This window comes from Tachyglossus aculeatus, chromosome 14, assembly GCF_015852505.1.
Source record: "Tachyglossus aculeatus isolate mTacAcu1 chromosome 14, mTacAcu1.pri, whole genome shotgun sequence".
Taxonomy (NCBI): domain Eukaryota; kingdom Metazoa; phylum Chordata; class Mammalia; order Monotremata; family Tachyglossidae; genus Tachyglossus; species Tachyglossus aculeatus.
The window spans coordinates 745,367-761,008 of NC_052079.1; the positions used below are offsets into that span (position 1 = coordinate 745,367).

At 52.6% G+C, this 15,642-nt stretch overlaps 1 protein-coding gene across 1 annotated transcript; it reads left to right on the plus strand.

Moving 5' to 3' along the window:
• The first annotated feature begins 1,993 nt into the window (after positions 1-1,993).
• Positions 1,994-10,283, plus strand: LOC119937172 (potassium channel subfamily K member 16-like). The gene is made up of 6 exons (XM_038756817.1): positions 1,994-2,272; positions 2,925-3,049; positions 5,705-5,829; positions 7,184-7,350; positions 8,665-8,833; positions 9,843-10,283. The coding sequence occupies exons 1-6, from the start codon at positions 2,078-2,080 to the stop codon at positions 10,094-10,096; spliced, it is 1,035 nt and encodes a 344-aa protein (XP_038612745.1). The 5' UTR covers positions 1,994-2,077; the 3' UTR covers positions 10,097-10,283.
• Positions 10,284-15,642: the final 5,359 nt, after the last annotated feature.

Below are 15,642 nucleotides of genomic sequence, written 5' to 3' on the forward strand. Positions count from 1 at the left end.
TTGGGCTGTTGGGTAGGGACCGTCTCTATATGTTGCTAACTTGTACTTCCCAAGCGCCTAGTACAGTGCTCTGTACACAGTAAACGCTCAATAAATATGATTGAATGAATGAATGAGGGGCTGGGAGGGGGGTGGTGAGCAAATGAAGGAAGTCGGGGGACGTAGAAGGGAGTGGAATAAGAGGGAAGGGGGTTAGGGAAGCCCTCTTGGAGGAGGTATGACTTCAATAAGGCTTTGAAGGTGGGGTGGTGGGGGGTAATTGTCTGTCAGATTTGAGCAGCCCAACCCACCAGATACATCCCGGGTGGGGACACACAGTATTCCTTTCGGGGAAAGCCGTAGCACTGGAGAAAGGAAGACCGCAGGCTTTGGTGCAGAATCTTTCCCTGGGCACTAATGGCTGTGATCAGAACACCACTCTCTCTGTGCAGGTCTCACTTTAGGCATTAGACTGGACTCCCTCCCGCTTCATAGCTCCCCCTCCAACACGCTCCCCATCTTCCAAGTCCTACTAAAACCCATTCGCCTCCAAGAGGCCTTCCCTGATTAACCAGCACAGTCTGGTGGACAGGGCACGAGCCTGGAACTCGTACTTCCCAAGCGCTTAGTACAGTGCTCTGCACAGGGTAAGCGCTCAATAAATATGATTGAATGAATGAATGAAGGGGAGTCAGAAGAACCTGAGATTCTAATCCCGGCTCCGCCACTGTCTGCCGTGTGACCTTGGGCAGGTCACTTTACTTCTCTGAGCCTCAGTTACCTCATCTGTAAAATGGGGATTAAGACTGTGAACGCCACATGGGACAACCTGATCATTTTGTATCCCCCCCCAGCGCTTAGAACAGTGCTTTGCACATAGTAAGCGCTTAACAAATGCCAACATTATTATTATTATTACTTCTCTGTGCCTCAGTTACCTCATCTGGTAAATGCCGATTGAGACCGTGAGCCCCACGTGGGACTGGGATTGTGTCCAACCCGATTTGCTTGTATCCACCCCGGCATTTAGTACAATGTCTAGCACACAGTAAGCGCTTAACAAATACCACAATCATTATTATTGATTATCTTGCATCTTCCCCACCACTTAGTGCTTGACGCAAATACTTCAAAAATACAACAATTATTAGTATTAGCCAGGACCTTTTGGGGCACCTATGGTCCAGATTACACGTCAGACCCTCCACCTGCCTGGTGCCAGCGGGAGAAAGGGAAGGAGACAGGAGAGAGGGCAGAGGGGAAGAGAGAGCCAGGGCACCCTCTGCCATGAGGCTGGATTGCCATCTCAACTGCGAGCCCTCTGTTGGGTAGGGACTGTCTCTATATGTGGCCAACTTGGACTTCCCAAGTGCTTAGTACGGTGCTCTGCACATAGTAAGGGCTCAATAAATACGATTGATTGATTGATTGATTGATTGAACCCCCTGGCATTCGGAGAAGGAGCTCCTTTTATCCTGGCTCCCACGGGCCTTCCTTTTCGCCCACATCATCATCATCATCATCATGTCGTATTTATTGAGCGCTTACTATGTGCAGAGCACTGTACTAAGCGCTTGGGATGTACAAATTGGCAACATATAGAGACAGTCCCTACCCAACAGTGGGCTCACAGTCACATCAATTGGGGGCAGGGCTCTGGGGGTAACAGGGGTGGGGAAGACGGTGGTCTCCCCTACCAAAGCAGGCAGAACCCCCGTCCCCACCAGCCTGACATCCTGCCAAAACCCACGCCCAGCTGCCCCAAAGGGAGAGCCTTTGATCTCTGATGAGGCATCCCCAGGCGAGAGGCGCTGGGACAGGAAATGGGGCACCAGGCCAAGCTCCCCTCCTTCCCCCACCCCTCTCCGTCTCTAACCACTGCTAGCCGGGGACAGGGACGTTTCCCGTCCAGCATGGGACCGGAGCCGGTCAAATCCACCTCTCTCACAGGTGTCTCGGACTCTTGGTCCAGGGAGGTCTGCTGAGAGAAGGAACCCGGCGTCCTGGCCTGGGGCGGATCCGGGGGCAGGAACCGTCTGGAAAGTTGTTCTATGTTCGAGGGATTTGGGGTCCCCGAGACTCAGTCTCCCCCGACCCCATGGGCCGCATCGACTTCCAGACCGGCCTGCTGGTCGTCAGCTACTTCGGGTACTTACTGCTGGGCTCGGTCATTTTCCAAGCCCTGGAGAGAAACTCGGAGAAAGAGCTGAAAGCGTCCGTGTATGAGATGAAAGCCGCCTTCGTGAAGAACTTGGCCTCCCTGACGCCTCAGGATGTGGAGGAGTTTGTGAAGGTAATGGCTGGGGATGGGGAACATGGGGTGAAGGGCCTGGGGGTAAGGAGGGGAGGGGGACACCCCGACCCAGCGAGGCCTAGTGGACGGAGCTTGGTCCTGGGAGTCAGAAGGCCACGGGTACTAATCCCAGCTCCACCACTTGTCTGCTGTGCGATCTTGGGCAAGTCATTTCATTTCTCTGTGCCTCAGTTCCCTCGTCTGTAAAATGGGGATTGAGACTGTGAGTCCCACGTGGGACAGGGACTGTGTCCAGCCGGATTTGCTTGTATCCACCCCAGCACTTAATACAGTGTTTGACACATAGTAAGCACTTAACAAATACCATTGTTATTATAGACAGCAGAGTGTGAGTTCTCCCTTGGGATGGATCTCTCCTCCTCATCCTGGGGTCATCGGGATGCCTTCGGGGGCAGTGGGAAGGCCGGTAAGAGGGCCAGGGCCTCAGACCGGTCACTCCCCCCGTTCCAGCGGCAGGACCAGCCTGGCTGGACTAGCCGGCGGCTTAGATCCTCTGGCTCACTGGCTCTGGCTCTCACCCAGCCATGTCCCACCCGCTCTGGCCCCGAGCCCGCTTCTGGGGCGGCTCTCAGGGACGTGTGGGGGACAAGTCCCAGGGCCCTGGCTCAACCCCTGCCATTCTCTCCTCCAGAACCTGACGCAGGCCGTTCAGAGGGGGGTGTACCCCCTGGGCAATGCCACCGACAAGGACCAGAGCAACTGGGATTTCAGCAATTCCTTCTTCTTTGTAGGCTCCGTCGTGTCCACCATAGGTAAGCACCAGCTGGCGCCGGGCAGGGGCGGTGGAAGAGGTGGGGACATGGCTCCAGTGGTCTGTCTTTTCGACTGTGAGCCCACTGTTGGGTAGGGACTGTCTCTATATGTTGCCAACTTGTACTTCCCAAGCGCTTAGTACAGTGCTCTGCACACAGTAAGCGCTCAATAAATACGATTGATTGATTGATTGATTGGCTCCTGCCACCCTGGGGGACAACTCACTCCACTCTTGGGGACCCTGGATTTCTGACAGACTACTCCCCAATCCTGGTCTGTGTCACCCCCTTGATGCCCTTCCTTCTATTGCCCAAACCTTACAATAATAATAATAATAATAATAATAATAATAATAATAATAGTTTTTGTTAAGCACTTACTGTGTGTCAAGCAGTTTTCTAAGCACTGGGGTAGTGACAGGCTAACCAGGTTGGAAACAGTCCCTGTCCTAGATGGGGCTCACAGTCTCAATCCCCATTTTGCAGATGAGATACCTGAGGCCCAGAGGAGTGAAGGTCATACAGCCCACAAGTGAAGGAGCTGGGATTAGAACCCATGACTTTCTAACTCCCAGGCCCGGGTTCTAGCCACGAGGCTATGCTGCTTCTCAGCATACGCCTTGTGCCCACTCCCTTTGTGCCCCTGATGGGCACAGAGGTGGCTGTGAGTTTGAGCTGTGGGCACTTCTGCGGCTGATGACAAAACCATTTGGAGAGAGCAGATCTGATCAGGCCTTCCTGGGGCCTGGAAAATCCATCCAGTGTCCACCAGATCCCGCCAAGCAGGACGTGGATGAGCCATGTTGAATATCAGAACAATAGGACTCCTGACCGCCACCAATATCATCATCGTCATTGCCATCACCAGCACTTACTGGGCACCTACTGCAGGCTACCCATCCCCTCGCCCCCTCCTACCTCACCTCCCTTCTCTCCTTCTCCAGCCCAGCCCACACCCTCCGCTCCTCTGCCGCCGCTAACCTCCTCACTGGGCCTCGTTCTTGCCCGTCAATCAATCAATCAATCGTATTTATTGAGCACTTACTGTGTGCAGAGCACTGTACTAAGCGCTTACAGGGGGTCCCGCCGTCGACCCCCGGCCCACGTCCTCCCCCTGGCCCGGAATGCCATCCCTTCACACATCTGCCAGCGCTTAGTACAGTGCTCTGCACATAGTAAGTGCTCAGTAAATACGATTGATGATGATGATGATGATCTGCCAAGCTAGCTCTCTTCCTCCCTTCAAAGCCCTACTGAGAGCTCACCTCCTCCAGGAGGCCTTCCCAGACTGAGCCCCCTTTTTCCTCTCCTCCTCCCCATCCCCCTGCCCTACCTCCTTCCCCTCCCCACAGCACTTGTATATATTTGTACAGATTTATTACTCTATTTATTTTACTTGTAAATATTTACTACTCTATTTTATTAATGATGTGCATACAGCTATAATTCTATTTATTCTGACACCTGTCCTTATGCTTTGTTTTGTTGTCTGTCTACCCCTTCTAAACTGCAAGCCTGTTGTTGGGTAGGGACTGTCGCTACATGTTGCCGACTGGTACTTCCCAAGCACTTAGTACAGTGCTCTGCACTCAGTAAGCGCTCAATAAATACAATTGAAGGAATGAATGAATGCTGGACACCTGCTGTGGGCACGGGCACCCCCGGGAGCAGAGTGCCATGCTGGGTGGCTCCCAAGTGCTCTGAGACCATGCAGTCTAGGGAAGAGACAATGAAACTGGGAGAAGCCACAGGTTCTAGTCCTGGCTGTGGCCACTGGCCTGCTGGGTGACCCTGACCAAGTCGCTTCACCTCTCTGGGCCTCAGTTTCCTCCTCTGCAAAATGGGGATAAGACCCTTCTTAGACTGTGAGCCCCCTGTTTAAAAGGCACTGGGTCCAATCTGATGTACTTGTATTTATTTACTACAGTGCCTGGCACATAGTAAGTGCTTAACAAATACCAGATATGTTTTGTTTTGTTGTCTGTCTCCCCCTTTCTAGACTGTGAGCCCGCTGTTGGGTAGGGACTGTCTCTATATGTTGCCAACTTGTACTTCCCAAGCACTTAGTACAGTGCTCTGCACACAGTAAGCGCTCAATAAATACGATTGAATGAACTAATGAATTAATAATAATAATAATAATGATAATATTTGTTAAGCGCTTACTATGTGCCAACCACTGTTCTAAGCCCTGGGGTAGATACAAGGTAATCAGGTTGTCCCGACGTGGGGCTCAGAGTCTTAATCCCCATTTAACAGATGAGGTAACTGAGGCACAGAGAAGTTAAGTGACTTGCCCAAAGTCACACAGCTGACAAGCGGCGGAGCCGGGATTTGAACCCGTGACCTTTGACTCCTAAGCTTCTGCTCTCTCCACTAAACCACACTGCTTCTCAGGTGCTTCGTTACTATTATTATTAGTTCAGCGCTTAGAGCAGTGCTTGGCACAGAGTAAAGGCCTAATAAATGCTACCATTATAAGTATGGAAAAGGAGCTACACCAACGCAAAGCTCTCTCTCATTTCCCAGAGTCGAAGATAATAAGCCGCCTTGGGGGTCATTGACCATCGATGAGTAGTTCTTGGAAGGACGGAAACTGTGGGACTTCCCGTCCTTAAGTGAGGGGAAAGTCTAGGATGGGGCCCGCTTTTCCCACAAGCGGTGCCAAGATTGCGACGGGCGGCGGGAAAGAGGTTCCCGACTGCCACGGCCCGTGTGACTCGGTGGCCCCTGGGGTGAGGGACACACTGGCCACAGAGCTGGGAGTCCAGAAGGTCACCCCAGGTGGGGCGACTGTCCTCTCCTGTCCCCAGTACCGGCTGGGGTCCCCAACGTCCTAGTGGGACGAGAGCCGTGGGCCCAATTCCCCGCTGCTGCGGCGACTGTCGACGGGCTGGGAAGGCTCTCTTTGGCTGAGAAGCCGGATGTCCCATTCAACCTAGGGACCATCTCTATATATTGCCAACTTGTACTTCCCAGGCGCTTAGTATAGTGCTCCGCACACAGTAAGTGCTCAATAAATAGATTGAATCAATCAAACAGCTTCTCTGAGCCTCAGTGACCTCATCTGTAGAATGGGGATTAAGACTGTGAGCCTCACGTGGGGCAGCCTGGTCGCCTTGTATCCCCCCAGCGCTTGGAGCAGTGCTTTGCACATGGTAAGCGCTTAACAAATGCCATCATTATTATTATTATTATTAAATGTAAGGGAGAAGCTATGGGTAATCATAATCCCCATCCCCCCCACCTTACCTCCTTCCCCTCCCCACAGCACCTGTATATATGTATATATCTTTGTACGTATTTATTACCCTATTTATTTTATTTGTACATATTTATTCTATTTATTTTATTTTGTTAATATGTTTCTAGACTGTGAGCCCACTGTTGGGTCGGGACCGTCTCTATGTGTTGCCAACTTGTACTTCCCAAGCGCTTAGTACAGTGCTCTGCACTCAGTAAGTGCTCAGTAAATACGATTGAATGAATGTTTTGTTGTCTGTCTCCCCCTTCTAGACTGTTAGCCCGCTGTTGGGTAGGGACCGTCTCTAGATGTTGCCAACTTGTACTTCCCAAGCGCTTAATACAGTGCTCTGCACACAGTAAGCGCTCAATAAATACGATTGAATGAATGAACACCCGGGACCCCGAAGGCCCCCAGACTATCATCATCAATCGTATTTATTGAGCGCTTACTGTGTGCAGAGCACTGTACTAAGCGCTTGGGAAGTACAAATTGGCAACATATAGAGACTGTCCCTACCCAACAGTGGGCTCACAGTCTAAAAGGGGGAGACGGACAACAAAACCAAACATACTAACAAAATAAAATGAATAGAATAGATATGTACAAGTAAAATAAATAGAGTAATAAATATCTACTAACATATATACATATATACAGGTGCTGTGGGGAAGGGAAGGAGGTAAGATGGGGGGGATGGAGAGGGGGACGAGGGGGAGACTATGTGACTCACGGGAGCCCGAACCCAACGGACGGAGGCCGGGAGCTCACGGGCTCGGCCGGAGACGGGCCCGGGCCGCTGCTGGGCTCCACGGGTCCTCGGCCGGGGAGCAGAGGCCAGCGGGCCCCTGCCCAAGGCCCTCACTGGTGCCCGTCTCGTGTGTCTCTCCCCAGGCTGCGGGACTCTGTCTCCCAAGACGGCAGGCGGCCAGATCTTCTGCGTCTTCTTCGCCCTGTTTGGGATCCCCCTGAATATCATCGTCCTCCACCGGGTGGGAAAGGCCCTGTCGTCGCTGTGTGAGAGGCTCAGGAAATGCCTGTACAGGAAAGGGATGAGAGAGGTAGCGCTTCCCTGCCCATGCCCGGACCGACCTGGGCCCTCTGGGATCCTAATCCACCATTCTTCCTCTGGACCCACGTCCCTGCCGGGACCCCCCTCCAGCAGGCTTTGCAGGCACCTGCCCCCCTCCAGACGGTCGCTACCGCATTTCTACCGTGGGGCACGAAGCTTGTGCCTGGGACGGCAACCAATCACACGGATCAGTAAGACTGGGCTGGGAGCGATCGGGAACCAGAGTTGGGCCTCCTCATAGAAAGTGGGCACTGGCGGGTGCCCTGTCCGGCATGGGGCCGGCAGAGGGGCCGATAACTAACCGATGTCTATGCCGCGCTGACCAGCCGGCCCAGATGCAATCCAGCTCTGAGTCGTGGCCTCAAATTGCTCCATCGGGGCAGACAGACTTAGAAGAGGAAGGTGAGACCAAAGACAGCTCACCTTGACCCCTGCCTTCCATACTGACCCTGAGTCTCAAAGACCTCCTTTTCCCTGTTAGACAAACTAAAAGCGACCGCAAACACAATTCGCTGGTACAGAATGGAAAATTTATAATCCACAGTTGCTCATCAGGACCTTGGGATCCAGGGATAAACTCTGACTCCAGTCACTGCCTCCACACGACAGCCAAGTTTAGGGAAGCAGCTAATGGATGGAGCACGGGCCTGGGAATCAGAAGGACCTGGGTTCTAGTCCCACCTCTGCCATTTGTCAGCTGTGTGACTTTGGGCAAGTCACTTCACTTCTCGGTGCCTCAGTTCCTCATCTGTAAAATGGGGATTAAGAGCGTGAGCACCTTGTGGAACAAGAAATGTGTCCTACCCAATTAACTTGTATTTCGCCCAGGGCTTGGCACATAGTAAGTGCTTAACAAATACCGAGATTATTATTATTATTATTATGTTCGGTTGTTTGAGGCAGTTTGCTCTTCGTGACACTTCCAGTAGCGGCAGCAAGAGCGGAGTAGCAGTAACGGTATTCACTAAAGGCAGGGCACTGTACTGAGCATTTGGGGAAGCCCAACAGAAGCAGAAGAGGCTTCCACTCAAATGGGGCAAATAGACGTTGCAGTATTCACAAGCAGGAACCACATCCAAGGAAATTCAGTATCCGATCGAATACGTAGACAGATTCACAGGACGAGAGTGGGCAAGGACCTGTCATAAGATTTGGGCTGCAGATGATGAGTCAGGGAAGGTCTGCTGGAGGAGGAGGGCTCTGAAGGTGGGTTGGGGAAATGCGGGGTGGTGGGCTCTGGGACGCCGTGAGAAAAGGATGGGAGGCGCTCCTCCTAATTTGTACCTCTTTCTGTTTTGCTCAGAAAAGGATTAAGTTTCTGACGCTCCAGTTCTTCCTGGTGACGGGCGTCCTCGTGTTCCTGGGGTTTCCGGCCCTTGTCTTCCACTCGGTCGAGGGCTGGACGTACAATGAAGGGATCTACTATGCCTTCATCACTCTGAGCACCATCGGTTTTGGGGATTACGTCGTAGGTAAGTCCCCGATCCCCCCCCTCAGGAAGCGAGCCTGCTTCGAGAGGAAATCGGAGACAAGGCGGTAGGGCTGGAGCTGGGATGGAGGCAGGGGCAGGAGCCTGGCTATTAGCCGGGTTTGCTCCCTGGCAGCTGGGACGGGGGCAAGGAAGAGGGGGGAACGTTTCTAGGAAGTTTTAGGCTGGAAACAGCCAGTTTCTGTGTGCCCACATTCGAACCAGGTCACCTGGCATCCTGGGAAAGGTGGCAAATGCCAGGGAGGGCTTGCTGCATATCTGGTGAGGAAGGCTGCAGAGGAAGATGTCCCCCTTCTAGACTGTGAGCCCGCTGTTGGGTAGGGACTGTCTCTATATGTTGCCGACTTGGACTTCCCAAGTGCTTAGTACAGTGCTCTGCACACAGGAAGCGCTCAATAAATACGATTGATTGATTGAGGGGCTTCCAGGTTTGCCTAGTTCTCCAGTGGCCACCTAGGCCCACCTCTCCACCCCCTCCGGCCACAGCACCGCCGATCGTGGTGAAGGAGCACCAATGGCACTCAGTGGGTGCCCACCGAGAACAAGGCGCTGGTCTGAGCCCTTGGCTGGGGGCAGCAGCAGCAGCCAGACACATTCTCCCTACCCTCAAGGAACTTCCCTACCCTCAGGGAATTTACGCTTTAGTAGTCAGCCCGTCACTGGCAAAGGCAGGAGAAGCCAAAGCCCCTTGGACGATGGGCCGCTGGGAACCAATTCTCAGAGCTTGGGGTGGCCATTGAGACCTCCAGGACGAGACCTCCGCCACAGTCCCAGCTCCTCCAGGGGTGGCCTGGAGCAATAGGGTGTGAGAAATAATATGCCCAGAAGTGTGGCAGTGGTGCCAGGGCACGGGAAAGTGTGAGTGTGCAAGTGTGGCAGCGATGCACGTGCCCAAGGGGACATAGACTGGGGATGAGGTCTGAGGGGAAGGACTCCACCGAGGCAGGGTTCAGTCCCTGCTCACTCGGCCGGTGGCCTCTCTCGGCTTTCAGGCGCGCAGCCCGGCCGGACGTACTGCTCCTACTACAGGGCCTTGGTGGCCATCTGGATCCTGTTTGGGCTGGCCTGGATCGCCCTCCTCTTCAACCTGCTCACCACGTTTCTGGAGGACACAGAGCGGAAGATCGCGGAGGACCTCAACAGAATGGCATCCGAGCGGGAGCATGGGAGGAGTATGATCCGCTGCCAGCTCTCCAGGCCGGATCTCAAAGAGGAGAAGGAAGAGGAGCTCATCCTGGGCCCCTGAGGAGATCTTTGAGCTGGATTTTGTGCACCACGGGCCAACCGGAGAAGGGCAAGGGAACAACTCTGCCCTCAGAGGGCCGGGCTCTACCATCTGGGCCCGGGGCTGCTGTCAACACACGTCCAGGGTTGCAAGTTTTCAAATTTCTAACCACGTGGTCGGTCCCGGCCCTGTCAGTGGGGCACCTTGAGGTAGCTAACTCCCTCACTTCTCAGCTAGCCCCGAGCTTGCTATGGCTGGGGGTGGGGGCGAGGGGGGGGGGGGGGGGTCCCCAAACTTGTGAATTCTAGTTGCTCGTGTTTGAAGAGCAATAACTACGAAAAGGAGCTCCCCAAAACCCAAGATCCACAGCTCAATCCCTTTCCTCAAACTCTTCTCTTTGGAGCTGACCCCCTGAGACTCCAAACCCAGAGCCAAGCAGACTCTTCCTCTACTGCTTCCTCCCGAAAGACGCTGGAGACACAAAATAAACTCCTGGTGCCTGGGCTAGCTGTTGTTCCCCCTCGGATATCAGCCATTCTGGAAAGGACTCTCTCTGTGGCGAACGGCAGCTTCCCTTCGTTGGTGCCTGAGAATTGGACCGGACCTCGTTCTGAGGGTCCACCCAATTGCAAGTTAGCTAGCTGTTTGTTCATCCTGACCGCGGGAGAGGCCGGGGCCAGACTCCCTCCGAAGTCACTGCCAGGAAATTCCAATGTCAGCGAGGAGGGGGTGGGAAGGAGGGTGGAAGCGGAGGGGGGGCCCTTCCCTGCACTTAGTACAGTGCTCTGCATAATGTAAACTCCTAATAAATCTCATTATTACTACTCTTACTACTACTGATCAATCACTGGCAATTTCTGAGTGCTTACTGTGGGCAGAGCATTGCACTAAGCGCTTGGGAGAGTAGTAGTAATAATATTCATTCAATCGTATTTATTTAGCGCTTACTGTGTGCAGAGCACTGTACTAAGCACTTCATCATCATCATCATCAATCGTATTTATTGAGCACTTACTGTGTGCAGAGCACTGTACTAAGCGCTTGGGAAGTACAAATTGGCAACATAGAGAGACAGTCCCTGCCCAACAGTGGGCTCACAGTCTAAAAGGGGGAGACAGAGGACAAAACCAAACATACTAACACAATAAAATAAATAGAATAGATATGTACAAGTAAAATAAATAAATAAATAGAGTAATAAATATGTACAAACATATATACATATATACAGGTGCTGTGGGGAAGGGAAGGAGGTAAGATGGGGAGGATGGAGAGGGGGACGAGGGGGAGAGGAGGGAAGGGGCTCAGTCTGGGAAGCACTTGATAATGATAATAATAATAACAGTACTTGTGCTTGTGAAGTGCTGTGTGCCAAGCAATGTACCAAGCACTGGAGTAGATTCAAGATCGTCAAGCCCCACATGGGGTGCACAGTCTGAGGAGGAGGGAGAACAGGGATTGAATCCACATTTTGCAGATGAGGAAACTGAGGCACAGAGAGGTTAGGTGATTCACCCAAGGTCAACAAGCCGGTAAGTGGCAGAGCCAAGATTAGAACTCACGTTCTCTGACTCCCAGACGGGTGGTCTTTCCACTAGGTCATAGTGCTTCTCAATACAAAGCAGTGCAATGCAATAGAATTGGTAGAAACATTCCCCGCCCACAAGGAGCTTACAGTCTCTGGGAGTCAGAGGACCTGGGTTCTACTCCCAGCTCCGCCACTTGTCTGCTGTGTGACCTTGGGTTAATCACTTCTCTTCTCTCCGCCTCAGTTCCCTCACCTTTAAAATGGGGATTAAAACTGTGAGCCCCACGTGGGCCATGGACTGTGACCAACCTAATTAGCTTTCATTCATTCAATAAATCGTATTTATAAAGCGCTTACTGTGTGGAGAGCACTGTACTAAGCGCTTGGGAAAGCGCAATACAACAATAAACAGTGACATTCCCTGCCCACAACGAGCTTGATTCTACCCCAGTGCTTAGTACCGTGCCTGGTACGTAGTAAGTGCTTAACAAATACCATGAAACAAAAAAACTGACCAAACTGCCGCCAACACCAACGGTCAACGAGGCTGGTGGGGCCTGGGGGAGGGCCCTGTCTGTACCTCCCAAGCGGGGCCAGAGGCTCCCCAGGCCTGGCCCAGCCCGGATCCTCGGGCCCACAACATCTGGATCTCTTCTCACATTTTCCAAGATCCAAAGGGACGGCCACCTCTGACCTCTCCCGTTCCCACTCCAGGCCAGCCCCTCGGCCGCACGGGTCAGTCCCGTGCCCCGGCCTCCCTCTCCCGTCATCGAGTGGGCCGTGAGAAGGAGAGAAAGCCAGCTGGCCCGGGGACTGGACAGATATCCCCTGGGTGTCTGACCGCATGACTGCCTCACGGATGATTCTGGATCGGAGAACTCCGGCCTCTTCGTGGGGTGGGTGGGCCCAGCGGGATCCATCGATCAATCAATCCATGGTATTTACTGAGTGCTTACTCTGTGCACAGCCCTGTACTAAGTGCTTGGGAGAGGACCGTGCAACAGAATTAGCGGACACGTTCCCTGCCCGTAACAAGCTTACGGTCTAAAGGGCTTCAAGAATGGGGGACTATCGGGGAGGGTCTCTGGGCCACCGCCTGCCAGGCTGTGGTTCTGAGGTCCAGCGTCAGCCCTGGGCTGTGGTCCCCGCAGCCATCAAAGGGTCCGGCCCTGACAAAACCTGTGCAGCCCCTTCTCCAAGGGCTGAACCACCCCCGCCTGCCACCTTGCTCTCTGCCCCTGCTGTGTGACCTTGGGTTAATCACTTCACTTCTCTCTGCCTCAGTTCCCTCACCTTTAAAATGGGGATTAAAACTGTGAGCCCCACGTGGGCCATGGACTGTGACCAACCTAATTAGCTCTCATTCATTCAATAAATCGTATTTATAAAGCGCTTACTGTGTGAAGAGCACTGTACTAAGTGCTTGGGAAAGCACTTAGTGCCCATCACGTAGGGACGGCAGAGCACGAGTGATGCCATGCAAGCCCCAGTGCTGGTAAAGCAATCCCTCTGCCTCCGTCCCGAGACTCGCCCGTCACCCCTGTGGCAGGCGACTGCCCCGGCTCAGCTCCCCAGCAGAAATCATCTCTGAGCAAATGGCACAACGTGAACCCCGGGGCCTCCAGATGTCAATATAAATTCAATCAATCAATCAATCAATCAATCGTATTTATTGAGCGCTTACTATGTGCAGAGCACTGTACTAAGCGCTTGGAAAGTACAAATTGGCAACATATAGAGACAGTCCCTACCCAACAGTGGGCTCCATCAGCTGCGGCGGCATGTGGCTTTTAGTAGCCTTTCCTGGGGCGTATTTTGGGACAGATTTGGGATTGAGAAGGGAGTGTCTCGGCCCCTCACTGGCCTAGGCAGCATGACCTTGTGGATCGATCATGGGCCTGAGAGTGAGAAGGACCTGGGTTCTAATTCCGGCTCCGCCCCTTGTCTGGTGTGTGATCTTGGGCAAGTCACTTAACTTCTCCATGCCTCAGTGACCTCATCTGGAAAACGGGGATTAAAACTGTGAGCTCCACGTTGGACAGGGACTGTGTCCGACTTGATTAGCTTGTATCTACCCCAGCTCTTAGAACAGCGCTTGACGCAGTGCTTAACAAATACCATCATTATTATTATTATGACCCTCAGCCTGTTAGTCTGGTGGCATGGTAGGCCACCTCCTCTACTAGACTGTCTGTTCTGGCCGCTCCAGGGCAGGGGTTGTGACTTCTAATCCACTGTACTCACCTGAACGCTCAGTACAGTGGTCCGCACACAGGAGTTACTGCATCAATTACCAATCAACCAATACTATGTATTGTGTGCGTACTGTGTGCAGAATACCGTACCAAGTGCTTGGGAGAGTACACTACAACAGAGTTGGGTGACAAGTTCTCTGCCCATAGTGAGCTTACAGTCTAGAGGGGGAGACAGACATTAATGTAAATAAATAAATTATGGATATTTATAAGGAAGCTGTGGGACTGTGGCTAGGGGTGAATACCAAGTGCCCAAAGGAAACAGATTCAAATGCATAAATAATGCAGAAGAGAGAGGGAAGTCTACTTATTTATATTGATGCTGTTAATGCCTGTTTACTTGTTTTGATGTCTGTCTCCCCCTTTCTAGACTGTACACCCGATGTGGGCAGGGATTTCTCTATTGCTGAATTGTACTTTCCAAGCGCTTAGTACAGTGCTCTGCACACAGTAAGCGCTCAATAAACATGATTGAATGAACAAATGAATGAATGAAAGAAGTCCGGCAACCAGGGCTTAATTGGGAAAGGCCTTTTAGAGAGCTGTGATTTTAATAATAATGATAATAATAATGGTATTTATTAAGTGCTTATTATGTGCAAAGTGTGCAGGCTGGGCTGTAGTAGGAGATCACAGTAAGCACTCAGTAAATATGACTGACTGAGCAGGAGACAGGCAGATATAGATCACATATGAAAAATGCAACAAGAGGAGAAACATGGCTAGAACTGCTAATAGTTAAAAGAGTCCAAACAGTGAATGAATGAGTGGATGGAATGAATGACTATATGAACTAATATCCAGGGGAGAGCTAAGGGAGGCTGTGGCTCACATGGCCAGGGAGCTGGGATCATTGAGGGAAGGCCTCCTGGAGGAAGAGAGGATTTCAGATGGCTGAGAAGATGGAGAGTGCTGGTCTGGTGGGTTTGGGGGTGGGTGTTGGGAGTGAATCAGGGAAGGCCTCCTGGAAGAGATGGGGCTTCAAGAGGCTGGGTGAAAGGAGGGAACCAATTGCAGTGGAGGGATTTGGGGGAGAGGCATTCCAGGCCAGGGGAATACTGTGAGTTAAGGGTAGCTTGCTCCCTGGAATAATAATGAATAATTGGTCATGGTATTTTGTTAAGCGCTTACTATGTGCCAGGCACTGTACTAAGCGCTGGGGTGGATACAAGCAAATCGGGCTGGACACAGTCCCTGCCCACGTGGGGCTCACGGTCTCAATCCCCATTTTACAAACGAGGTATCAGAGGCACGGAGAAGTGAAGTGACTTGCCCAAGGTCACACAGCAGACAAGTGGAGGAGCCGGAATTAGAACCCACGACCTTCCGACTCTCATGCCTGTGCTCTATCCAAGGAAACCAGGTCCCTGCCACGTCTGGCCCGGCTGCGCGGCCTGGCAACCGGTAGTGACTGGTCAGCTGCCTGGGATGAGTCCAGTCTGCCTCAGGGCCGGGCAGAGAGAGGGAGCAAGCAAGTCCCATCGTCTTGGGGCGAGCTCCACTCCTTCCCCTCAACCCACCCTGCCAAGGGTGTTGAGGGCTGGGGCCCACTGCGGGAAGGGGCAGCCCCCCACCCAGTCCCCTGCCCCAGACAGAGAGAGAAAAAGAGAGAGAGAGAGAGAAACACATGGTCCCCACCTCTCGTTTCCTCTCTCTTTCTCTCTCTCGCTCTCTTTCTCCTGTTCCATTAGCTGTTTCCCCAGCTGACACTTTTGGGGGCCTCCCGGCCCCCGGATCCAGGCGGCTGGATAAACACTGGCAGGGCTGCGTGGGTGACCACCACA